The 27,360-nt window shown below is 45.2% G+C and overlaps 1 protein-coding gene across 1 annotated transcript; it reads left to right on the top strand.

Moving 5' to 3' along the window:
* On the top strand, positions 1-27,360 carry MTCL3 (MTCL family member 3). Its single transcript, XM_074168113.1, has 7 exons — positions 1-894; positions 1,235-1,459; positions 4,947-5,105; positions 24,082-24,153; positions 24,801-25,976; positions 26,865-26,879; positions 27,250-27,360. The coding sequence occupies exons 1-7, from the start codon at positions 1-3 to the stop codon at positions 27,358-27,360; spliced, it is 2,652 nt and encodes an 883-aa protein (XP_074024214.1).

Genomic DNA, 27,360 nt, shown 5'->3' with positions numbered 1-27,360 from the left:
ATGAGCCAGCCGCCGGCAGGGGGCGCCGCCGCCGAGCCCCGCCTGCATCCCGAGGGCAGCAGCGGCAGGAAGCAGCAGCGAGCCTCCTCGCCGGCCCGGGCCCGCGACACCCCGCCGCGACCACCGCCCGCCGCCGCCTCCCGGCCCCCCCCCGCCGCCGCCGCCGCCGCCGCCAAGGCCCCCCCTCCGCGGCCGCCCCCGGGCCAGGCCCCCCGCGCCCCCCGCGCCCGCGCCGCCGACAGGCCGCCGCGCGGCGCCGCGCCGCCGGGAGCTGTCCAGCCCGCCGCCGGTGCTGAACCGCCGCCCGCCGCCGGCGGGAGGGGAGCCGCCGCCGCCGCCGCCGCCGAGGAGCCGCCGCCGCGGGCCGCCGAGGAGGCGCCCCCTGCAGGAGGCGGCGGGGGGGAGCGGGAGGGGGCGGTGGCGGCGCCGCCGCCCAAGCAGTGGCGGGGGAAAGCGGGGCGGTCTCCGCTGAAGGGCGCGGGGGAGGCGGCCGCGGCGCCTCCATCTTCCTCCGGCGGCGGGAAGGGGCGCGGGGCGGCGGGCGGCGGCGGGTACTGGAAGGAGGGATGCCTGCAAAGTGAGCTCATCCAGTTCCACCTCAGGAAGGGGCTGGCGGCGGCCGCCCAGATGCAAACCAAGGGCAGCAACCACAGCAGCAGCGCTTCCTCCGCCGCCGCCGCCTCCTCCGCGGCCGCCGCCCCGGCCGAGCCTCCCCCGGCCGCCCCCGCCTCCTCGCCCTCTGCCATGGCGGCGGCCGGGGCGGAGGGGCTGCGGCAGGGCGAGGCGGACGGCGGCGGCAGGAGCGACGCCCCCGAGGGGGCCCTGAGCCCGCAGCTGCAGGAGGAGATGCAGGAAGAGATGGAGAAGCTGCGGGAGGAGAACGAGAGCCTCAAGGTGAGGGGCCTGGGCGGCGGTGGCAGCGGGCGGGGGGGGACACGGGGACGGCGGGGGCGCGGGGGAACCGGGGCCAGGCGGGGGCCTTCCTACCCCCGCGCCGGGAAGGGGCTTCCCCGCCACCCTCGCCCCCGGCGCTAGCGCAGGAGGCAGAGTTAAGATGGCCCTGTCGTGGGGCCGCTTCCCGGCTTCCTTGCGGTGCTTTTAATGAGCGGGGTTGTATTTAGCTGGTGTCCCTGCGGGCAGGAGCTCCATTTTGGCCGCCTTCCCCTATACGTGCTGACATTTGTGCTTTTGACCCACCTGTGGCGTCCCTGTCCCCTTCTCACCCCGGTGCCAGAACGAGATAGATGAGCTGAGGACGGAGATGGACGAGATGAGGGACAGTTTCTTCGAGGAGGACGCTTGTCAGCTTCAAGAAATGCGGCACGAGCTGGAGCGAGCCAACAAGAACTGCCGGATCCTTCAGTACCGGCTGCGCAAGGCTGAGCGCAAGAGGCTCCGCTACGCCCAGACCGGGGAGATCGACGGCGAGCTCTTGCGCAGCATGGAGCAGGACCTCAAGGTACGGACCTGAGCGGGCGTGGAGGGGAGGGAGACCCTCAGAGGGAGACACGAGCGTGGCTCTCGCTCCTCATGACTCAGGCGTTTCCGTCTGTTCCGTTGTACGCTCTGCGCCCGGTGCAGCTCGCAGGACGGCAAAGGCCAAGCCTACCCTGGTCATCCAAGCCCTTCAGTGGGTAGGAAGGGTATTTTCAGCTTTAATCCAAGCATTTTTTGTAAAGTTAATGTGCAAGGAGTGAGTCAAATACAAATTAGGATCTTTGGATCTTTTGGTTTTGGATCTTTTACAATGAACGCAAAACATACCCCGCCACTGCAAAATTAAACTGAGCTCACTGAGCCATCCCTTTGCCTTTGAGGGGATTACTGCACTCTTTAGTGACGATTCAGGGGACCGGTAGATTGAATACTTGCAGAGTCACAACACAAAATCCTGACGCCGTTGGTGTCAGTGGAAAAACTGCTGTTTTCTTCAGTGAAGGCAGGATTTCCCACATCCACCTGAAACCACAGACACATCAAATTTCAGTGTGTAATCAACTGTATTTATTCCATAACATCTGAATGAACCACAGCCCATTGGTAAGGAAAACAAGTCCTTGTTTAAAGATTGTTATTGGTAAAATATCTATGATCTCCATTCTAGGTTTGTCCAATTAGAGAAAAAAAACCACATCCTTTCATGTGCTAGTTGGAAGTTTAATTTCTGCTTCCATCCGCTAGACTTTGTTAAGGCTCCTACTTAATCAGGACTCCTAAACTTACTTCAGTTGACAGGTCTCCATTTCTCATGGAAGTACAGACCACTGTATAGCAACATTTGTCCTCTGTACAGGACCTATGGTTTTTTGGATTCGGTGGACTGCAGTTGAAAAATGGTAATTTAATACGTGATCAGGAACAAGGTCATTCTTAAACTTCTTTCTGAGATGTATAATGGATGGAGAGTCTGTTATTCCCAAGTCTGATTTGCGGACTTGGATCATCTTGTTTGAAAATTGTCCAGCTTGGCATCGTTCTTATTAAAATGTAGACACCGGTCCAAGACACGTTCCAGTTATTTTCTCACTGAGGCCAATTTAAAATGCCAATATCCTTCTCTGTGTTTCTATTTGATGGTCCTTGCCCATGCATATTCAAAGCCCGTGTTTGCTGTTGTGGCCATGACAGTTCTGTAAGAAGAGCTGTTCCCATGGCCCTGGACAAAAGAATGTCTCCTTGGTCAGAAGCAAAACTGCCCCATCCCTGGAGGGGTTCAAGGCCAGGCTGGATGGGGCTTTGAGTAACCTGGTCTGGTGGGAGGTGTCCCTGCCCGGGGCAGGGGGTTGGAACTCGATGATCTTTAAGGTCCCTTCCAACTCTAACCATTCTGTGACTCTATGACCGCTTTGTCAGGGGTCAGATGGAATTGCTGATCGAAGCAAGGGATATTTTGCACACCCAGAATGATGCTTAGGTGAACGGTTGAGACGCGCACCTCTGCAGGTGGAATTTGAAGGTGGGCCTTCCTGCCCCAAGTGAATATTTTGATTATCACGTACCAGATGCCCATGGCCTGGAAGAGGCTGGTCTGCCATGTAGGAGGCAGCAGCTAAGGCCTTGGGTTGAGCTGGACAAAAGGCTCCCTCTAATTAGGATTTCTCCCATGTCTTTACCAATAACCATACAACTGACTGACTGGAGAGGAATAGTATTTTTGCAAAGCGTTCCCACAGATCATGAATGTCTTCTACTTTGGAGTAGGGATGAACATCTAATGCCAAATTTCTGCCTAATTGAATTTCTGGTGCTGGCTAACCGTAACTCTGTAGTGTTCCCAAGTCCTCCTCTTAAGAGTTTCTATCCATAACATTGTCCATTTTGCATGGGTAACATATTAGGGGGCTTAATCCTTCAGAGAGAGAGTCTTGCATTTAGCTGTATTAAAATGCCTCTTGCATAAGTGAGTCAGGTTTCCCACAAGATCTGGAACGCTCTGTAGGATTGCCCTGCACTAATTGCCACCCCACCAAATCTTGTATCAAAAAATCGCTACCAGTAATGATTTTGTTGTCCTGCTGTATTTACTGACACAGACTGGTTCTATGGACTGAAGACCAAATCTGAGAGGATGCTGTTAAAAATGTCCCCTATGATTTTCCATGTACTTTGGTTGGACAACCAAAGGATGAGCAGTTTAATACTGAGCGTAGGAAAAGGCATCCAGTTACTGCCCTGTGGTGCCATTCTCGGCTCATCCTGCCATCTTTTTGGGAGTATGGTTATAATTGAAATTCCCCTCCGCTCTCTGTTGGGCATTAATGTGTCTTGAGTGTGTGTGCAGTGTGTTTGTGGGTTATCGAATGATCCCGTGCTACACTGCAGTGTGGGATCTGTAATTCTCACACACTGGGATTCCTGTCAGGGGAGGCTGAGTCACGAGCTGCTGCCGTTTTCTGATAGATCGGATTCTTCAAGACTCCTCGCTTACAATTATTTTATTTCTTTAGAGTTTTAGTATGTCAAAGAGTTCTTTGACATGCAGACATAAAGATTGTTCCGGTAAAAGCCATAAAGGATAGCTCTCTGAGCTCCCCTAGCAAGTGCTAAGAAGGATTAATTATGCTTTCCGACGTTCTAAAAACAGCAGGGAATTAGGCTTTTTAACCCATGTGTCTAAATCACCATCGTAACAGTGATTAGTGTATGTTTAAATATTTTTGGTGCGTGATTATAGTTTCTAGTGCTTTCACAAAATACAGTGCAAGTGGCTTGAATGGCAAAATTCTCATCACTTTCCATGAAGAAGAGGAATTAGATCCTGACATGTGCCTTTTAACTGTGTTCCTGTGAAAATGCATTAAAAAAAAAAAGAGAAAAAAGCAAAAACCTCAGTGTCCATTTTCATTTAAAATATTGGACATCATTTGGGTGAACACGAGGTCAGTAAAAATGTTGTTTGTTCATATTTACTCTTTAAATTAAGCAATAGTAGTAAGTGCAGGATATTTAGATTAACCGTCCACAAAGGAGAGAGGAACTAGCAGGGTGGAAATAAAGATGTGTCGGTTTGTGGTCCTATGCCAGGCCCGGGTACAGTAGGTCTGGAGAAGGTGGGTCCTGCTTTTAGCTGCTTCTGCATGTCAAATATTTGAAGGGCACATGCCTTCCTGCATTGAAAAACATAAGCCAGAAACAACTGAGAGAAAATAGATGCTGCACTGTCTCCAGGAACAAGGATGGTCCTGTTTCACTGCTGACAGAACAGAGCCGAAGAAAGGGTTGGGATTTAGCGTCTAATGCAGTTTCCAGTGAAGTCCATGGGAAGATTGTACCATTTTTGGAAGGAATTGGCTTGAATTTTGAATCATTTAGAAGTCTATCTGTGCATGTCCTTGTCTACATTTCCTTTCATACTGCTTCCATCAAAACTTCCAGAATTAACCTGCAAATGGTCACAGTAATTCTCTTTTTTTTTAATCTTCCTTTTGAAATATCATTTCATTTAGGTTGCAAAAGATGTGTCGGTGAGACTTCACCATGAGTTGGAAAACGTGGAAGAAAAACGTACTGTAACGGAAGATGAAAATGAAAAATTAAGGCAGCAGCTTATAGAAGTTGAAATTGCCAAACAAGCACTACAGAACGAACTGGAAAAAATGAAGGAGGTTAGTCTTGCCATGTCCTTCTACACAAAGTATTTGGAGTTCTCAAATTCTTATTGCTGAACTAACTGGTTTTCTTCCCGTAACTTGTTTTGGGGGCAAAAAACACGGCAGGCAGAAGTTGAAAGTTGCGTAGAGCGCTGAAGTACAGTTTAGTGATCGGGAAGCTGAGAGCAAGCTGAAATATTGGGTGTTTCCTGGGCGAAACGGAATCCAGACTGTGGCTTTGTTTTTCCTATGCAAGGAGGGAAAGGTGGAACTGATGGTAACGGAGTTCAGAGGCTTTGAGACATTGTACTGTCGTTACGGTACGTGCAGGAAGGGTGCTGAAGGGAGTCCGAGGCATCACACTTTGCTGTTGATGTTCCCCGTGGGTTTTTCCAAAGACCATTTTTTTGCCCCTGGTGACTACTACTGGGGACGAGCAGGTACACCGAGACTGGGCATCCTCCCCATCTCCTTCAGCCATGCTCTTTGGAGTTCTGGGAAGTGAGAGACTCCACCTGGAGTCAGTCTAAGCATAATTTTACATTATATCCAATTCATCTTTAAAATTACTCCATTTGCCATTGGACAGATGCAAGATGCTGTGCCATTAGGGAAGCAGAAGGTTGTGTTCCAGTGGTAGTAGCCTGGCCGAGGGAGGGAACAAAGCAGGTGGTCAGAAGAGAAACTGTTGACTGAGAATGACTTCTCAGAACAGATTTTAGAAGCGGCTCTCCAGTTCAGCATTTAAAATTCAATGAATGCCACTGATTTTCTCTTTCAGTAGTACTCCCTAGCAGGAATGCCAATGTCTGCTTTGATCTACTCTGAGGCAGAAGAGATGTGTTTCAGTTGTTAAGAAAGGCAGGAAATTTTCAGTTGTGTGATAAGTTACAGTATTTTTAGGAACTGCAATTGCTTACTTTAAGTGATGCGGTATTAAAAATACTCATATTTTTTCTTTACAGGAACTGAATTTCAAGCATGTTAGTAGAGGATAAACAGGTGGTTTTTTCTGCCTTCTACTGCTTTTCCAGATAATTGCAGATTTGAAAAGGTCATGAAATCTGAGCCTTATTCAGCTTCCCTCTCCTCTACCCGAGACTTTCTTCTGTTGCCACTCTGGTTTCTGCCATCAAATACAACTCAGTTTCCAGGATCATCTTCTTGATGAAAGCACAATCTTTCTGTAATTGTCCTTACGACTTGTTGTTTAGCTCAGCTTTACTCCAAATTTCCCGTTACTCTTGTCCATTCAGACTCTACTTTCTTGTAGAGTCCCATTTCTAGATCCTTTCCTCCTGCCCTGTGGTAGGTTGTGTCACAGTGGACTTCTTTGGCCTTGCTGCTTCTTATGGATCTCCAGATCACAGTGAAGTGTAGTGGCAATTTCATAGCTTATGCTCATTGGAGGCTATGTACCTGCAGGAAATGAACCAGATAAATAGGCTGCTTCATCTCTGTCATCAGTAGTCACTGTCTCCTTACCCCAATTCTTTGCTCTGGCCCACTGTGCTGAGCTCTGGTTCTGCTGCTTTCATACTGGTTTCCACTTCTTTCTTTACTATCTTTGCTCTTGGTGTCAATGGAAGGATGCTTGAAACTCCAGAGGAAAGGAAAGTGCCATGTTTAAGCCAGGGGCTCTTCTACACAATACTATGTTCATGAAACCGAAACAGATGGATGATTCCCATCCCCACAATGCAGAGGCACTGAGCCAGAATGGAAAAATGCAGTCAGACCCTACACCAGAGTAGAGGTGGGGTGGACAAAGAGTCAGAAATACATCCTTATACTGAACTGCTATGCTCAGTCATTATATGCGTCATCATAATTAGAGAGGAGCTCTCATTTATGTATGTCACACAGGCTGCCGAGTCCCTTCCAGTAGGAGAGAGCTGCTTTTCAGGCGAGGATTTCAGCACAGCATGGGGGAAGCTGGAGGATGGTTGAGGAGGTGTGAGTCAAAGACAAGCGAGTTTGAAGTGCAACCACATTGTTATGCGTGTTGCAAACATTCCATGACCTGGGGGACCAACAGAAGGATGCTGGTGACGAGTACTAATTCTTACAAATTTGAAATTTAGAATCTGTGAAGACACTATGAAAACGTTAACTTGAAACAACCTGAAAACAACCCAGAGTGGTCTGAAGTGCATTACATTTTTTTCTCTGTGACAAATACCTTCTCTTCTTCTCTGGCAATCGAAGGTTTCATGCGTCTTAAATGTAATTGTCAGATAGTCATAATATTAATTTTCTGTTTGCTTGTGAGTTATTTCCTCCAGTTTTGTGGGTTTGCAACCCTTTCTCATTTCCATACAGCCATTATGACCAATCAGCCTCCTGCTTAAGAAGTTCTACTCAGCATAAATAGGCATCAGAGTCAGGACCTTTTGTCTGGATTGTGATCTGCACTTTATTGAGTTTAGAATTAATGGCAGAGTTAATCTCCAAAGACAATGAAGCATTTTTATTTTACAGCATAATAACAGTGCTCAGAGTATGTAATGACTGATTTCTGTGCTTTTATGTCATCAAATGCACTGCAAAAACACAAACCTTCCCATTCTTCTTAAAATCTATTTATGTATAACTGCCAGGGGAAATTTGTTCTCCTTATAAAAGAACCGTGCAAGATAGCAGAGGATGGTTAAAAGACTTAATAGAAGATGTTGGAGGCAAAAGCAGAATATTTTGTTAGGTAGTCTCTAGGGCAGGCCCAAAGCCAAAGTTCTCTTTGTGCAGATTCTATATTGTTTTGAAAAACATGATAGACTTGACTGCAGACACGTATAAAAGATAAACGCTAGCAGATGTGTTTGTGTAGAGACACAGCGAGAGTTCTCCAGTGAGCATCTGGGTGCGTGCAGACTTGGGAATGTGTTCATCCGTTAATATAGAGAGATGGTTGCTGTTTGCTTTCTTGGTTTGGAGCTGTTGAAAAAAACAATTATGATATATTCCACGACAAATAGAAGTTGTTGTTGATGACAGGATTTGGAAGGTGCTCCAGGAAAACATACATTTTCTATCAGTTACTTTTACTTTCAGTCCCCCAGCCTGCAGCTATTTCATTCAATGTTATTCCTGCATACCTCCACATGGAAACACAAGATTTTTAATCGCCATTGTCAATTCTTATAATTTATTTGTAGCAACTGCTGCTGATTTCCGCTTCATTATTTGTTATTATTAATTGTAATGCTTTTGGGGAAGCTGACAACAAACTAGATAAATTGTTTCCTAGAAGAAAGAGAAACCAACTGTAGCTAGATGTATTTTTTTCAGATATTAAAAAATGTGTTAAATAGTTGGATTCCTTAACACGTTCATTAATTTGTTGGTAACCATTTGTTAAAGCCGGTGTGGAAACAGGAGGCGGAAAGGTCTCCCACTGGAGCTGGGAGGAGGAATCTGGATTGTGTTCCTGATTTTGACACTCACCTGCAGTGGGGTCACAGGAAAGTAATTATACTTTTCTGCTTACTCTTGCAACCTTTGCCTGCCCCGTTTGTGTCACCTGTGAGCACAGATTAGCTCTCCGTACATCTCCTGAGTGCTCAGGCTGCACGGAAATCAGGAGGGTAGCTGGAAATTTCAGAAACTGCTGTAAAAAAACCAAAACAAAACCAAAAATCTAAGCCAAACAACCAACCAAATAACCCAGAAAAAAACTAAAGCTGGAGAGCTGTGTAAAGAACTGGTGAGGGATGATCTGTCCCAGTCCACTTGATCACTAATATAAGCTTGCCCACTATGTCTCTTTGATAAAAATCTAGTGTGTCTGCTTTCTCACAGCCCTTGTTCTCTCTGAGCCCCTTCTGCCATTTCACCACAACCACTTGTTTCCGGTCTTTCTCCTATAACTCACAAAGTCACAGATTCTCCAGGTTTTCTCTCTCTATCTTGATCCCTTGTCTGTTTTTTCTTCTCTTTTTTTTTTGGGGTGTGTGTGTCTTATAATATAAAACAGCCTTTTCTTGGCTGTTTTTCTGATTTCTAGTTCCTAAGTCACAGTCTTATCCTTCTCCCTCACACTTTCTCTTTTCCTTCATCCTTCCAGCTCCTCATCAGTGTCTAGTCTCCCCTCTGGATTTCAAGTTTATTCCAGTTCATTTTCCCCTTATTCCACTCCCAGTATCTTATCCCCATTTCTTACCTTCGCTCTTCTATGAAATCTGTCTTTTTCCCCTGATTCTTCTACCCCCTGATAGAAACCTCTCAGCTTCCATGGTTGGTTCTGTTCCTTTTCCTTGTGTCCAGGCCTTAGCATCTTTACTTTTGCATCTGGACTGAGAGCAGAGCAGGGTCACTCACTGTATGAGGAAAGAGCAATATATCACTGTGAGCACCAGGAGAAAAGGTTTCTTGTTCTAATGCCTCAGCTTTATCTAGACCCACACGGAAGAACAATTGCAGGACTGTTTGGCTTTGCCTTCTGGTCCTGCAGCTGGAACATAAACTGTCAGCTGGGGAAGAAGTGCAGGTTGATAGCTGGGATAGCAGAGGATGCGGGAGTTTGTAAATACAGGATTTTCAGCAATTTAAACCAGTAAACTCCAAGAAATAATTACCTGGTAATGGGTAGGAATGGAAGATTTCTGAAAGATTATCATTTGGCCGGTCATATTTGGATGAATTAGAAAAGTATTAGGTATATATTGTATACAGACGCAGAAATGTTCCAGAGCACAGTCGTGCTGGAACTTCTCAAAAGAACAGTTCCCAGAATAATTTAATATGAGCAAACCAGGATATTCTCTTCTTGGAAAGAGCTGAACAATTTTTCTGAAATTTTCCAAAATATTACCAGTGTTGATAACATCCTGAGACAGATGCTTAGCATGGAAAATCTGCAACACCTAAAATGTGCTGAGGTTGTAAAGAACTGGAAACAGGTCTCATGGTGGGTGGTGGTTTGCATCATTTCCGGTAGGCAAGGCAAGCATATTCAACAGCAGCATTACACCTTCGGATGCCTTCAGAAGCAAAACTTCCTCATCTGCTATTTGTCTTGGTCGCTTCTCTTAGGACCTTAAACTTCACCATCTCACAGTTGGGGCTACCCATTGGCCATCAAACCCCTGACCAATGCTTCCTTATTTGCAAGAGGTCCATCAGAGTGATTCCCACAGCTGGCTTGTTTATCCCCTGTGGCAAAAATTTTCTTCAATCCATGGCAGAAATCATATGACTTCTTCTGGTTGTCCGGAAAATGATTCACCTGTATCCTTTCCTTCATCAGATGGTCTGTAGAAGACACCCCAAATGATGCCACCCATGCTTTGCTGTTCTCTGCCTCTTACCCGTAGCTCGCAGCTATGGGTACTTGGTTGTGCTGCTTTGAAAGGGAAAGTTTGAGCCTCCTGCATCATACCATCACCCAGGCACTTCCTGATTGCACCTCATGTTTTCATTTCTCTTCAGAGTCTGAGCCTCATTTCAAGCAGCTGGTAACGGAGGGAGTAGGGACAGGGTAGAGAGAGAGGACATGCTGGTGGCCCTGCTGATGGAGCTGATCAGCGGCACAGCATCCCTGTAGTAAGCGGTACTCTTCAAAGAGTTACTACAAGGAGTAATTTGCTTGCTCCTGGCACCAGATGGCAGCAGGGTAGGATTTAATAAGTCTCTTACAAGCCCAGTTCTTTCCTGGGTCTTCTGCAGGACCCTACCAGCAACGCTTCTACTAAAAGTACCTCTATAAGCAAAGGGTTTCCGCGATCTGGAATCTCAGCTTGTTGCCTCATGAAAATGCACGAGGAGGCTTTTTAAAAAAAGAGATGAGAAACAAGCCTCTGCCTGAGTTTATCCGGGAAAAAGCAAAAAAACTCCTCGCTGTCTGCAGGCACAGCTCAGTGATTCTCTGGGCGCCACATCCCCGCCGATGCAGAGCCCCCGTTTCCTTCTGTCAGACTTGCTTATGTGAAATTCCGTTACCGTTGGTATCCTGCCCAAATGGTTTGTTCCTTTAAAAGCAGCGCTCAGCAGGGACGCTGCTCATCCTCTGGGAGGGTGTGACTGATATCCTGGGATTTCACAGGGAGCAGGATAAGCAGAGTTTGCTTCAGCTTAGTTCTTTGAATGGAGAACTAATGGAGAAATAAATTCATTTCTGTTATGAAATCTGTTTAGTAATGCTCTGAAAATGTCGTGCCATAAACAGGAAAAAAATACGTGCATTTGAGAAGTAGTTTACACCTAAACCTCATAAAATTAAATTTTAATTATGTATCAGCCATCAGCAATTCACATGAGCCATTTGCTTCCTGACAGTTTATGAAAACTGAAAATAAACAGCCTAATGGTCAATAACAATATAGCTCCAAAACATATGTAATAAATAGTGAATGATTTCAAAAGAATGCAACTCCACAAATATCTTATTGTGAAGAGGTTTTGTGAGTAACGATGCCTCGAGGGGCTCTTTTTTTTTCAGAGAATCATTGAAGCTGGTGTGCTGCTTTGTGGATTCCTGGTGAATTGTCTTAAAATCTGCAGGGATGTGTGAAAGGAGCGGCAGGATTGCTCGCGGATGGGGAGTGATACTGAAAGAGTGGCAACTGTAGTGAAAAAGTGTGCGTCTGGAGTACGTTTAAAGCAGAATTTAGCCGTGGCAAAATAGAGTTAATTTTGATCAATTCTTTTGAATCTGTAAGCATAATGGCTTGATGGGGGCACGGGGGCTCCTTCCTCGTGGCAGAACGTTGCCTTGTTTTCCTTCCTTTCTGTGGTGGAGATCAGCAGCCTTTGGATTTACAAGTTCTCTTGTCACAGTTGTTATTGATACTACCTACAGTCTTCCGGTAAAATCAGTCTCTTTGCAGTAAGCTCTCTTTTAACCAAAAAAAGAAAAAAAAGACGACCATCTTAAAAAAGCAAAACTATCCAGAATGGAGGCACTGAATAAGAGCTGAGCTTCCAAACCCATAGAAACTATGTTTTAGAGAAAGGACGTGAGTCCCTACTTGTGGTCTCAAGTCAGTACCTGGGATCATTCTTCTCAAAGTTGTTTTTTGCTACGTAATTCCTTCCATTAGTCAAAAACCCTGTATTTGTGCAGTAAATCAGGCTAAGGAAGGGCCCACATGCTGACAAGTGACTGCTAGCACGTCCCTTGGGTGGTTTTGGCCTGGATCAGCTCCCACTGCTTCAGTGCTTGGGCATGATTTGGGGTCTGGCCTGGGTCAGAGCTCCTTCCTGACGGACAGTTTGGATGTGGTCCTGCTGGTTTGGAAGGGAGCTGTAGGGAAGCTTAGCTGGATTGTCATTTTAGCTGAAAGGAGACCGAATGGTGGAGTGCCAGTTGGCATCAGGTCCCGAGAATGGTCCCTGACCATTTCATTTACTGGTATAAAAACCAGGCAAAGGGTCTCTGGCTTGGTCCGGAGCCAGATGAGATGGCAAATGAGACACAGAACAGCAAGCCCAGCCCATTGCTGCCATGTGGATTCCTGCTGCTGAGAGCTGTTGGCCAGGGGCGATCTCCAGCAGTGACAAAGCCAAGACGACCGGCGTGCCCCGTTGTCTGTGGGAGCGATGGGAAGTGCAGCGACTGTGTCTCGGGGGTGGATGGTGACTGTTTACGAGAGACCATGGTTTGTGAGCATGAACTCACAGTGGGGCAGGCTGGAAAAGATGCATCTCTGTTGCTACAGACTTTAGGGTATGACTTCGCTGAGATCTAAAGGAGAAGGAGGGCCTTTTATATCCCATTACCAAAATAGGCAATCTTAATCCTGACTTCAATAAGGTTCTCAAACTGCGATAGCACATTAACAAATGGAGGAAAGTTTGGGAAATCCAGTATTGCTTGGTTTATATTCAGTCATCTCCTAATCATTTCTTGGCACTGTGCTGTTTGTAAGCCTGAGAAGTGTACTTATTTTCTAGGAAAAGATAAGGTTTTTAGGACTCTGTGATGGTCCTCAATCAGAGAAGACAAGTTTTGACTTTTGCACTTCCCAGTTTCAGTATTTCTTTACTCCAATGGGCATTCAAGTGACCATATACATAATTTAGACATAGAGGTACCAACTTGATTGCTCAAAGGAAAGAAAAAGGTATCAGGTAACTTAAAAGTGAAAAAACTTTCCAGCTAAACTCCTTGGTTTAGCTGGCTTTTCTGTAGCTGTCACGCTGCCTGTCACAGCTGTACCCGTAGTTGTGTCCACAGACAGCACATAATCCACACTGGTTCTTCTGTTGTTGTTTTGCTTAAGGTTTTTTTTTAATAATACATTAGGCTTTTTAAATTTTATTTATGCCCATTGTGTCAATTTTGGCAAGTCTCTGGAATATTTTTTTTTTAAGACACTGTGTATGGTTTGCTTAATTTCTTAAAGAAAGAGATTGCACGATAGAGGGGACAAATTTGACCTCTTTGGACTGCTACGAAAGCCTGAATGGGAGTATGGAGGTGGGCCAGGTTTCTGGGAAATCCAGATGACTTTGCAAAATTGCTTTCTGTCAGCTGGAAGGCTTTACAGAGGCAGAACAGAGACATCTTCTAAGTCCTGAACCAGAGGTCTTAGATACGTGTCTTCATATGGAATCAGTATGCACCAAATGTCAGCACCTGCCTGAAAGTCTCACCACGGCTTCGATGAGGAGCAGTAATACATGGTTTCTGTCCCTTAGACCGTTGCGTTGGGTCTGCTGCTTCAGTGCATCAGTCCCGTCAAAGAAACACCTGGCAAACCAGAGCATTTGCAATGTGCCCATAGAGGTCAAAGCTGAGCTTGTTCCAGATTGAAAGGAAAATTACCACAGCTTTGTTGCTCTTCAGCGCATGTGCTCGCTGCTGGCTTTCTCCTGGCCTTAAATTGAGCTCTTCAGCAACCCCACATGAAGCAATTCTCTGCGTTTACGTTCTCTGGTGGTGCTACAGCTAAAAAAGCAGATCGCTCTGTGGCCTGGTAGATTTATTAGTTATTCTGCACACAGAATTTCCCAGTGCGCCCAACGGGGTCCACGGCTGGGCAGAGGACCAGCTGGGGTGAGCTGGAGACCAGTTCTCCTCTCGCAGAGCTCAGGCAGGACTTGAAGCCCCCCAGGCTGAGCTGAAATGGGGCTGTGGGACCCATGGGCAGGGTGTGTGGGGAGGGCCCCGGTGAGGCCGGTGAAGGCCACTGAGTGAGGCCTGTGGGTGCCATCAGGGCACTGACAGGGGAAGAGAGTGTGTGTGTGGAGGGGGGGGTCATCTTATCAATGTGTATGAATACCCAAGAGGAGGGTGTAAAGGAGTCAAATTCTTTTCAACGGTGTCTGGTGACAGGACAAACCCAAACATTTTTGCTGTGAAGGAGGTCAAACACTGAACATGTTGCCTGTGGAGGAAGGAAGCTCCATCCTTGGAGGTATTCAAGCCCCCCCAGGACAAGGCCCTGAGAAGATGCTTTAGGTGACCCTGCTCAGAGCAGGGGGACGGGACCAGATCCCCAGACATCCCTTTCAGACTCAACTAATCTGTGATTTCTCTCAGCTCTGGGGTCTGTACTTGCTAATAACAAGCAGGGTCTGATTTCTCATTTTGGAGCAGAGCATGCAGGGGTTAGAAAAGGTCGGTTGTGGAAGGGGAGAAAGGAAATTACAATGATAGGATGAGAGGTAATGGTTTTAAAGTGAAAGAGGGGAAATTTAGATTGAATATTAGGAAGAAATTCTTTGCTGTGAGGGTGGTGAGAGCCTGGCCCAGGTTGCCCAGAGAAGCTGTGGCTGCCCCATCCCTGGAGGGGTTCAAGGCCAGGTTGGAGGGGGCTTGGAGCAACCTGGTCTGGTGGGAGGTGTCCCTGCCCAGGGCAGGGGGTGGCACTGGCTGGGCTTTAAGGTCCCTTCCAACCCAAACTATTCCATGATTCTATGAAATGGTTTCCAGGTTATTTCTGCTAAACGGGGAGAGTTCAGTGTTTGTCCAAGGCAGGTACGTGCTATCAAGCAGGGCATTTTCTCTTCTACACTAATATTCATGGTGTTTTGTGCAACTAGTTGTGTTCTGGGCAATACGGCTGTACGTGTCCGTGTGTGCCTGTGTGTGATGTACTAAACCTTCCACGTGCAGTCAGGGGAGTAATGTACAAAGAACAAAGTACAACAAAGAAAGTATTATGCACAGGACAGTGGTGGGGAATACTGGCCAACAAACAGCTTCTGTGGCCAGGAGGAGAGACTGTACGGGACTGTGCACGGTGCCCAGCTGGTTCCTTGTTGAATACCAACATGCTGGTTGTGCGCTGCCTCCGAACTGCCCTGGAAGGACACTACACCCTGGAGAGCAGAATGGCATGTTTTGAGCCACCTTCTTCTTTTGGACCCTCTAATTTGCACACATTTATAGTCATATTCTACAGTGTATGTCACCACATATTAAACAGAGATGAGCCACTTGACAGGGAGAACACCCCGCTACAGGGTGTGCTGGGCTCTGGGATCTGCCCGGCTGCTCTCCTCACTGCTGTGGAATCAGTGCTGGCCAGGAACAGGGACACCAGGCTTTTGAGATTTGTTCACTACAACCTGGAGGGTTATTTTTCACTTACTGCAGTGTTTCTAATATCGAGGAATGCAACCCCCTGGCATTTTTAGATTCAGGTTTTGATAACACTCTGTAGCTAAGAGTTCCAAGAACTGCATTTCTTATTTTGAAGCAAAGGGCAGTGGATTAACCTGGTGGATGTGCAGGTGTAGTTTCTGCTGAGATGTTTTGACATATTATGTGATATTTTTTCCCATCGCTAATATTAGCAACAGCATATATCCAGATGTGTAGAGTGAGACCTGTGGATATCAATTCTATTTTGCTTCATCCAGTCCTAGTTGTATGACTGTGTTAATTGGCTTTGGCTATTTCAGCAATGAATCCAGGTTAGGATAATAACCAGGCTCTTTGGTTAGGTCACAGATGAGTACTTGCACTTAGAAAGTATTTGCCATGCATCTGTTCCCATCAGCGCTGTGTATAATGAGGGGCTTCTGCCTCCCTGTAAAACATGACTGATGATGACATCCAACTGGCATAATTACCAAGAGTGTTTTATATTGCAGGCTTGGCTGGATTATTTTAATTTTTACAGATGCTAGCAGTTTATATCTCTGATTAAATGATTAATGAGAAGCACCAGTAACAGTGCCCCAGAAAGAGTTTTGAACTGGAATGTTGCCTTGACGATACACAGACATAGATACAGGTTCGTTTTCCTCGTGGTGTGCTTCTAGGAGAATTGTTGCTGAGTTCCAAAACTTTGGTGAGGTTTCATGCATTCAGAAATTATGCAAACAGAACTGTATAATATGATCAACCAGTCCCACCTCCTCAATAATACGAGTCATAAAATAACCCCAGCAATTTTATTTAAACCGATGCCTACTTTTCAGGAAAGGGTGCTGCTCTGTGTTAAAAATTGACAGCTGAGAACGGTCTGCCACAACTCTTCCTGAATTGTCCCAGGAACAGCTAAAAATTTGCACCTTGTTTCCCACCTGAATTTGCTGAAAGCTCGGTACCAGCCAGGAAATATATGTTCTTAATGCCACGCTAAATTCCAGATTCCAGCATCAATGCTTTGGTGGTGGTTTTGTTTTTAAATCTGCTTGCTCAGGGTTGATATCATTCAGCCACCTAAAAATTAAATATTTAACATGAGTTAGGAATTTGGCCTCCCTCAAAGGAGAAAAATGGGCACTACCTGGAAGTGACTCAGTCCGCTTGTCTGCGGGTGGTTTCACTGTGGAGAGGCACATCCCTTCCTAGTTACTGCACAGTGAACCCCAGTTTTGACATCTACATCCTGGGACTAAATTAAGCCTTTGGGTCACAAAATTACACTTGCAGATTATTTCAGCTGATTATCCTCTATGGCCCTGTAGTCTTTTTCAGAGATGTGACTTTTCAAGAGATCTTCTCTATTTTCTAGGCTGTTTTTTTATTGTCTTAGTGTAGCTTTGTCCGTGTTTTTACATGTGGATCTTCACATTTAGTTATATTAAAACAGATATTATTTGATTGTGCCAAGGTTTGTATCAGTGACTGTCCCTTTCATTAACATTTCTCCAACCTTTACTCTATCCACTGTCTTTATCCAATATTATTTTATTTATTTTTTTTCCAGCCGCAGCAAAAAATGTTAATTAGCATAGGACCAATAATTGATTCTTGTGTGACCCCATTAGGACTGCTGTGGCATTAATTTGCAGGTGATTTGCTGGTTCAGTGACATTTATGACAAATGCTGAGGAGTCAGATGTTTGTTCACGGTAGCTAGTTAAGTATGCAACCCAGTGATCAAATATTTATCATGAGCTGAAGACTGTTAGACTTCATGTCAGAACGAGATTTTCGCATTTCTAGCTGTCGTGGTTTAACCCCAGCCAGCACCTAAGCACCACGCAACCTCTCGCTCGGTGGGATGGGGAGAGAATCGGAAGAGTAAAAGTGAGAAAACTCATGGGTTGAGAAAAAGACAGTTTAATAGGTAGAGGGAAAGCTGCACACACAAGCAAAGCAAAGCAAGGAATTTCATTCCCCGCTTAACTCTTCAGTATGAAATCTCGTATATATTTAATTTATAATTGCCATATTTTATAATTGCCATATATTGTACCGGGTACTGGCGAGGCCCTGCCTCAAGTGCTGTGTCCAGTTTTGGGTCCCTCATCACAAAAAAGACATTGAGGGGCTGGAGCGGGTCCAGAGAAGGGCAACGGAGCCGGTGAGGGGTCTGGAGCACAAGTCTTGTGAGGAGAGGCTGAGGGAGCTGGGGGTGTTCAGCCTGGAGAAAAGGAGGCTGAGGGGAGACCTTCTCGCTCTCTCCAACTCCCTGAAAGGAGGGTGTAGCCAGGGGGGGTCGGTCTCTTCTCCCAAGGAACAGGCGATGGGACAAGAGGAAACGGCCTCAAGTTGCTCCAGGGGAGGTTCAGATTGGATATTAGGAAAAATTTCTTCACTGAAGGGGTTATGAAGCCTTGGAATGGGCTGCCCAGGGCAGTGGTGGAGTCCCCACCCATGGAGGGGTTTAAAAGCCGGGTTGACATGGTGCTGAGGGACATGGGTTAGTGATGGTTTTTATCAGAGTTAGGTTGATGGTTGGACTCGATGATCTGAAAGGTCCCTTCCCACCCAGACAATTCTATGATTCTGTGATTCTATCCGTGTCTGTGATTATCGCTGCTGTTCTGTGGTGGTGTTTTGAACTGTGTTGACATGCTGTCTGTCATACTGGCCGTCCCAGTAAAGACTGGGACAGTGCATTGTACTAGGCACTGTGCAAACCCCAACAAAGAGACTGACTCTCTTCTCCTGAAAAAGACAAATAGCTGAGCTGATAAACCAACAGCAGCTTAGGAAGTCCTAGGAAATAGGTTTAACGAGCATCACTAGGCAACAAAATACCTTATTCCTGCACTTTCACTCCAAAATATTCATGGTGTTCTGAGATTTGCTTTTGCATTTAGGGATTAGGGAGCGAGTGTGAGCTGACTCTGATTTCCACATCCATCATAAAGCCTTGTTGGATGGTGCTGGGGAACTAAGCAGGTCTAGTTCTTCTGTCTTCCGAAAGGTTCAAAGGGCAGGAGACCTCTTCCTCTTCAGAGAAGTCGCTTCCACTGTTCTGTGATATCCTGGTGGATGAAGAAGTGTGTAATCACAGAAAGCAAAGCACCGGAGTCTCGCCGGCTATTTGACCAGGTCAGATGGAGAGCTTTGAAAAGGCAGCTTTCATCTGCTGCTGCTCAGGATTTTTTCCAAATAAGAAAAAGAAGGAAGCAAATATAAGAGAAGCAGAAATGTGCTGCTTCATTTTATGCATTGCAAAGAATGCTTCTACCTAGTTACACCCCAGAGTTATCATGATTTGCTCTAGCAATGTGGTTTTGGTTCAAAATGCAAAGGGTTTCTCTAGGTAAAGTGTAAATGTTGTGTATCTTTTTCCTCTCCTTTTTATCGTTTTTTTCATTTAATTGGCAAATGAATAATGACAAAGGATCTGAAAATGATAACTTGAAATAACTCCTAAATCAATGCAAATGAAATAATACAAATATTGCAGGGCAGCTCCTCTTTCCTCTTCTGCAATATGAAGACATTCAAAAGAACTAATTTTTCTCCCCATGGGGAAGTAGTGAAGATTGCTTTCATTTTGTATCCTTCCTCAGCTGTGTTTTCAAACACGCCAGTTTTCATATGAAGAGAGCATCGCTAGAGCTAGTGGAGATACGCTTAGCGTTTGCTTCATGGACAGGGGTGCTGTACTTCGTTGTGTTTCACTTATTCCTTGCTTTTTCTTTCCTGCCTTAGTTTTGCAAGCTAGTAGAACACTGAAACGCTCAGGACAGGGCTCCCCCTGCCCCTGCAGGGGGTGGTAGGAGTGCAGGGTTGTGTGATTCTGTGTGCTGCTGCCAATGACACACAAAGGCAGCGTCTTGAGCTTGTTGCTGGCAAATTGCACTGATGGAGTTGCAGAGTAAGGGAGACATTTTAAAAACAGAGGGTTGGTTTTTTTCTTAGGAGAGTATGTATTTTCAATTTGCCGACATGGATAGTGTCCATTTAGTTTTTACTACGTATTCGAGTACATTAAATTAGAGTTGAGCCAACCGACCATATTGACTGGAGGGAAAATGCAGGGAGAGCCTGAGGGCAAATTTCCATTTCCCTGGCCGTAGTCACTCCGTGCCAGGCAGAGGCGAGTTTGTGCAGCCCAAAAGTTGTTCGATATCCAGCTACTTTTTGGAGAAGCTCCGCAGACCTGTGACAGCAGCTGGGAGGCAGCTAACCGTGACCTTGTGTGCTGGTATGAAGGTTTGGTTGGAGCCGTGAAGGCTGAAGGAGCTGCACGCCCTTCGCCTTAGCCTGCTCTGTGAGGAGGGATAAGGGCTATTATTATGGGGGCTCTGGGCACCCCTAAATGTGTCAGGAATTCCTCCTGTGGTTGCCTACACTGATTTTTAGATCATACACCCCCAGACGAGGCTTGAAATAATCAAGCCTAAGCGTCTTGAAAAATCTTCTTATGCTTTGCTTAGGGTTTCTTTATTAATTGCTGAAGGGTTTACTGTAGTTTAGGATCAGGTAGCGAGAATTTGGGTTCATTTTACAGCTTTCCTGCTCGGTGGAGTGTGATGCTGTTATTTCTGCATTGTGTTGTTCTCAGAGTAGATTTCAGGTCTTTTTATGCCCGAGAAGCACTGAGTGTCACAGGTGAATTTAGGGCTGCCCATTTGGCTTGCCGTTTAGGGCTGCCGAGAGAAGGGTTGGACCATCTGGTCTGGAGAAGCGCTTAGCGTCTCCAGCAAGGCGCTGGAGAAACTCCAGCCAAGGGCACTGGAGAACTGATGGTGCTGAGCATGGCAGCAGAATTGCCCATTGCACGTGTGCATATAATATGGAGCTTATCTGCGGTCTTATCTAGACCGTGGAAACTTCTCGGCATTGCCAGGAACACAGGTGAATGCTAAAAGAGTCAGGTCAAACCCAGTTCTACCTCCTGGTCTTCCAGAGGTAAGCAGAGATTATACAAGGTCATGAAAGATGCCCCACTTGCTGGTCTTGTTATCCCTAGTGCTGTTGAAACATTTCATTAGTGCTTGAGCAGTTTAGCAAACTCGCCATTGTAGAAACCGAATTATATGCATTTTTTGGCTTGTTTTCTCCTGCAGATGGGTAACTTGGTTCAAGGTTATTAAAACTGTAAAAGCTGTCAGGTAAGCATTACTGAGCAGGGAGTGCAAAAGCAGTCTTGTGTTTATTACTTTCACGTTTGTCTTTTTTTAACTCATAACATTGAATAGAGTGAACTGCATATGATTTTAGAGATTTATATAGAAGAAAAATTATATGAGCCCAAAAATTATCCTTCACAAAAAACTCTCAAAACCAGCTCTAGAATATGAGCAGCAGATTTTTTTGCTATAGCTTGAGGAAAGAGCAGAGGTGGCTTTTAGTGACACTACGGTATGTTTTGTGGTACACTGTGACACGGGAAAAGGATGAACAAGTGGAAAATTATATTAGAAGATAATGAACACAGAAGAGTTTGAACAAAAAGATTTTGTGCATGAAGGTGTCTGGTGCTTTCTAACATTTGTTAGTATGTCAAAACCAGCAACATGCAGACAATTTTAATAGTGTCCGGTTGTAGGTATAATATGAAGATTCACTTGCAAGGGTCTGGATTGCTGTTTTTATTTTTGCTATATGTTTATTTCAATTTTTTTTTCTTTTTTTCTGTTCTGCTTTGATACTTGTTTTCATTAGCAGCAATCGTTTCAAGGTGAAAATGGGATTGGAAGAGCAGACTAGAGAAATGATAGAAAGAGTAGCCACTGTAAATTGTGAAATGTACCTCTCAGAAATTATTATTTATATCAGGATATACTGCTTGACGCGTGGCATTCTTTGTTTAGTAGGGGCATTGCCTCGGTCCCCTAACATGATGTTATGGGGCACTGTGATTTTATGGGACAGATGTCATTTGTTGGCTGAGATGCACAGGAGATGTTAATCTCCAGTGATGAGAATTTTGTTTCACGAAGTTTTTCACAAGAAAAGATCGTACCAGTTCCAGCTGGGCCCAATCCACGTACCCAAATCATTCTGCTAATTGAGTTGTTTGTGTTCTTCATTGCTTTCTGCTACAAAATGGTGCTGCTAAACACCATCATTTGTTGGTGGATAATACAAGCTCCGTGGACAGTTTGTTATAATTCAAGTAGAGCAGAATAGAAAGCAGTGCTCAGTCACTGTGTAGCCACAACTATTGCTGTAATTAAAATTTGCTATCCTGACTACCAAAAGGAACATTAACACAAGAAATATTGAGAGAAAGAAGAAAAACAGATATTTCGTTTTATATCAAAAATTTTAAAAATATTTTTTGCCCACTGTAATTTCTCTTTTTTCTGTAATGGGAAACTTTTTTCTCTCTCTCTTATCTTCTGAAAAGTCGTAGGGTACACAAGCAGTTGCAGCTCAGCATTTCAGAACCTCATTATATCTGGAGAGATGCTGAACTCGGGAGGGTGAATAGAAGGCATTTAGGTAACCAAGCAGAAATAAGAGTTTAACTCTCTCTTAGTTATTTTATCAGTGGGTGGCATTGGCAAGAGTCTGGTGCAGGGAGAAGCTTGCAGTGCTGACTGATGCGAGAAAGGGCATTCCAAACTGATAGTACCTAATGGTATAATCAGTGGCTACACATAGTAGGAAGCCTGTAAGTTTGAGGCTTTATAAATTTGCCAATTCAAAAATTAAAAACAACAAAAACCCCTTCCACGTGCACATACCCTTTCTGCAATGGGATAACTGCTCGGTGACCTTGGAGAAGAAGCATTTTGTCTGTAGACTGGGTCCCAAAGTTGTCACCTTTATTTTTAAAGGAAAAAGTGAGTTAATTTAACTATTTTTTGTGTCTTATCTGGATTCCTTTAGAATTCTGTGATCCACAGCTATCCAGCTATCACAGCTAAGGTGCTAATGACCTTTGGTTTTACTGTTTTATCTTTTGAGAACACTCAGTGTTTCTGGAAGAAGCATAAAAAATTTAATTCTGGTTCTTGGTGGATCCATCCGTGAATTTTAGTTCTGACTGTGAATCTGAGGTCACTTTTCGTTAATTCTTCATAGCTCTGTAGTGAATTTGAGCAAAAAGCTTCATGGGGAAATCGTCTCTTGTGGTTGCTCAGATTCATACTGAGTCATTTCTACGGCATTGACTTTTCCTTTGGAGTGAGAGTCCATGAGTTTAGTGTTTGTTATGGGGGTGATCTGCAGAAGAGAGAGAGTAATTGGTACCAGCAGGCGCATAGTGCACAGGATGGTTATGTATAGCATACTCGCCCACTGTACTCTCAACATAGTTATGAACATAATTTAATTCCCACTGCATGGAACTGGATAGCTTTTAGGTACAGCTGGATGCTCCCCTGCTGGTGCAGGGAAATGCATGTTTCAGTGGCACGAAGGATCCTCCTGCCAGAGAACATCTGGGAGGGAGATGGTGGTGGCTGTGTCCCTGCCCTGCCTCGGGGCCTGAATTTTACCTGGGGAACATAAAAGCTGGGAACAGCTGCAAGTGGGATGTTGTGTATGAGCATATTCTCTCACTCGCTTTCCTCTCTCCTGCTGTTCTCTTGATGATCTCTATTGAGTGTTGACAGCAGGATGGTGGCAGTTGTTTTCCACTCCCACCACTTGCCCGCTAACGAACTTTCTACTGTCAGCAATTACAAGATTTTTGCTGGATACACCAGTAGGCTTCCATCCCTTTAGTGCATCCTGCCCTAAAAGCAGGAGTTTCCTTTCTACTCACTTTGGCTACAGAGCAGATGAGAGGACACCAAAGAAGCTTCCTTGTACGGTGGTGCGCACGTGTTTGTGTGGTGCTGTTCCTAAGCTAATGTGCCTTCTTTCTCACAGGACTTTGTAGTTCAAGCAGTTTTAAAGTCTATTGACTGGAATATGTTGTGAAAACAGAACCAACTGAGCAACCAGCTCTATGTCAGGTCTGGTCTATGGTGGTTGAGGCACCATCCCTGGAGGTATTTAAAAGCTGCGTTGACATAGTGCTCAGTGACATGGTTTAGTGATGGTTTTTATCAGTTAGGTTGATGGTTGGACTAGATGACCTGAAAGGTCCTTCCAACCCAGATAATTCTATGATTCTATGTGTAAGTTTATCTGCAGTGCACACCTACAGAGGTGTGACTGCAACACACTGCCAGTCCGGAGCCTGCTGGTGGGACACAGAGAAAGGTGCACTGGTCTTAAAATGTGTTGAATAAGGAAGGTAACAGGCTGATCAAACCAATACTTTACTTGTATAACGTTGCTGTGTAATATTTTGGGCAGCTGCATCTCCCCTCTGTATTTGGTATCTCAAGGATTACAAGAAATTCACTCCTTTAAAGTTGCCTTGACTTGTGATGTTTGAAAAGAGGGACTGAATTATATACCTCTCGAGTGAAATATTCAGTGTGTCTCATTTTGTTGTTGTTGCAGCAATCACTGAAAAGAAGAGGGAGCAAAGACCTGCCAAAATCAGAAAAAAAGTCACAGCAGACACCAACAGAGGTACGTTGTCATAACAGCAGCCTGGATTGCCACGTGGAGGCTTCAGGGACACTATGGACATGATGGTCGTCACCTGTAGATTTGCCCTTTGCTTGCGTGTTTGCATTGCTCTCTGTTTTCCTGTGTGCTGTGAAACGGAGAGCTCTTACCCCAGATCTGCACTCAGACAGCACTACATCAAGGACCACCTGAACAAACCACCGGTCCTGCAACGGAACCCAGCAGCTTTCCGTTTTAGAAAAAAACTAGATTAGAAAAAAACTCTAGATTTTAGGCAAAAGAAGTAAATGGGAGCATCAGTGAAACAAGATTATAGGCCCTTTGTGTGCTTACTTCAGGATTTTTGAACACTTACAAAGCCTAGAAAATATAAGGATTTTTTACAAGCCTCCCACCCCTACAGTGTATTTTTCTGGGGACTGTGCAGACTTTAGTCGCAAGTAGAATAGACTTTTCCCCTCTTTAAAATTTAAGTCTTCGTTTCCCTCTCTTTAATTTATTGATCAGTGAAAACATGATTGCAGGAAAATCTCTTAGTATCTAAAGCTGCGTGCCTGTGATTGTTAATCTTGTGATTTAAGACCATCCACTGGAGGTCTCCTGTTTTACATCGTTTTTTCAAATACTCCTTTTTCTTTTATTCTAAGGAGGACAATGAAGACCTGAAATGCCAGCTACAGTTTGTCAAAGAAGAAGCAGCCTTGATGAGGAAGAAAATGGCAAAGATCGATAAAGAGAAAGACAGATTTGAACACGAGCTGCAAAAATATAGATCGTTTTATGGGGATTTGGACAGTCCCTTGCCGAAAGGTGAAGCGGGTGGGCCACCTACCACAAGAGAAGCTGAACTCAAGCTTCGACTGAGGCTCGTGGAGGAGGAAGCTAACATTCTTGGGAGAAAAATCGTGGAACTAGAAGTAGAAAACAGAGGACTGAAAGCAGAGCTTGATGATTTAAGAGGAGATGATTTCTCAGGGACCGCTAACCCACTTCTGGGAGAGCAGAGTGAATCCCTGTCAGAATTACGGCAGCACTTGCAGCTGGTAGAGGATGAAACAGAATTGCTGAGGAGAAATTTAGCTGATTTGGAAGAGCAAAACAAGCGCATAACAGCTGAGCTGAACAAATACAAGTACAAGTCTGGGGCCCACGAGAGCTCTAGGCACCACGATAACGCCAAGACAGAGGCGTTGCAGGAGGAGCTAAAAGCTGCGCGGATGCAGATCAACGAGCTGAGCGGCAAAGTCATGCAGCTCCAGTACGAGAACAGAGTCCTGATGTCCAACATGCAGCGCTACGACTTGGCCTCTCACCTCGGCATCCGCGGCAGCCCCAGAGACAGCGACGCAGAGAGCGATGCGGGGAAAAAGGAGAGCGACGACGATTCCCGCCCCCCTCACCGCAAAAGGGAAGGGCCCATCGGCGGGGAGAGCGACTCCGAGGAGGTCCGCAACATTCGGTGCCTCACACCCACGAGGTCTTTCTACCCCACGCCATCCGGGTGGCAGAAGAGCTTCACTGACCGGCAGCAGATGAAGGACATTCGCTCTGAAGCCGAGCGGCTGGGCAAGACAATAGATCGCTTGATTTCCGACACGAGCACCATCATAACGGAGGCAAGGATTTATGTAGCGAACGGGGACCTCTTTGGACTGATGGACGAGGAAGACGACGGCAGCAGAATACGTGAGCATGAGCTTCTTTACCGGATCAACGCGCAGATGAAGGCCTTCAGGAAAGAGCTCCAGGCTTTCATCGACAGGCTCGAAGTTCCAAAGTCCGCGGACGATCGAAGTGCAGATGAACCTTTGTCAGTGAGTCAGGTAGACTTTTACTTATTACGGCCTACAGGTAAAAAGGCTCTGTCAAAGGAATTAAGCCTCAAATTCGCTGTATGGCACATGAAAAGTCTTTATTCTAGACAGTGCACAAAAATCACTACTTAGATTATTTTAAATCTTCATTGGGCCATATGAAACCTTGTTCTACCAACGGGGCTGTTTGTGAACAGCGAATAGGTCCAGTCTCCTGGAAATTAAAAGGGTTATGCTCTAGGAGGTGGAAGATTTTACTCCTCTCTGGCCTTGCAACTGCAGTTGCCAGAGTTGTGCCTTCATCGCCGGGAAGGCAGTGCATTTTTGGCACATACATGAACGTGGTTGTTTTTCTTAGTGGTTGGATTCCTGTTAAACGAATAAAAATAAAATCTTACTAATTTTAAACAGGAGGAAACATTAAATTTCCAAAATTACAGAGAATATGACAAACCACAGAGAAAAACAAAACATGCAAATCTACAGAGTCCCAGAGCCACATGGTAGTGTGAATATCGGAACTGCTGTCACCGACTGTGTCCTGTTGAAGGCCGATGGGTGACAGCTTATGTCCAGCAGCAACTAGCATCTTCTCTGTAGTTCATTTTTATGCAGAATTGTTCCTGAGAGGTTTGGGGGAGCAAATTCCTTTCTAACTCAAGATCTTTTGCCATGAAAAATGAAAATTACCTACCCTTATCTTATCATGCAATCCTGTAGTTGGCAAATCTTGTTATTGCTCATGGTATTATCCAATGCTTTAGTAAATCTCTTGCTGTGTTAATTTGCTTTGCGCTGTCCTGCTAGTTTACAGTCAAATTAGTCACCAGGTGAAGCTGAAAGCTATTATTTCTTATTCCTATGCTGACTAATTAGTCTTTTGTTTCCCTGTATCAGAAAGTCACAGACGCAGTGAGTTTAAAGCTAATCAATTATTATACATGTATTGCATGAAATCAAAGAGAACTGGCATTGAGCATGCTCACTTTCTGGTGTAGTAATAGCTCTGAGCTTGTGGAGCTCCCATTAGCTTAAAGGCAGAGCACTGCATGGGCTTATACAAATTTAAAGTAAACTAATTAGTATTTTCTCTAACCAAATAACAGCACTAGTTGAATTGGCCGTTTCAGGGCTTGACCATGCAGAACTCCTGAAGTCAATGGGAGATGGGCACTTGGTCCCTCCACAAGCATAGTCTGATTCACTATTTATTTTGCTGAAACTTTGGACTTGCTATTCCATTAATTGACTGTTCTCTCTGTCTTTGTATTTACTTTCCCAGATGTTCCAGCCTATCATTTTACTTATTCTCATCCTTGTATTATTTTCATCCCTTTCATACACAACAATATTTAAACTTGTCTTCCTTTTTACACTGTTTTTTGTACTGTAA

Source organism: Numenius arquata, chromosome 2, assembly GCF_964106895.1.
Source record: "Numenius arquata chromosome 2, bNumArq3.hap1.1, whole genome shotgun sequence".
Taxonomy (NCBI): Eukaryota; Metazoa; Chordata; class Aves; order Charadriiformes; family Scolopacidae; genus Numenius; species Numenius arquata.
The sequence above is the reverse complement of the archived record's forward strand: the minus strand, read 5'-3'. Positions and strand labels throughout refer to the sequence as shown.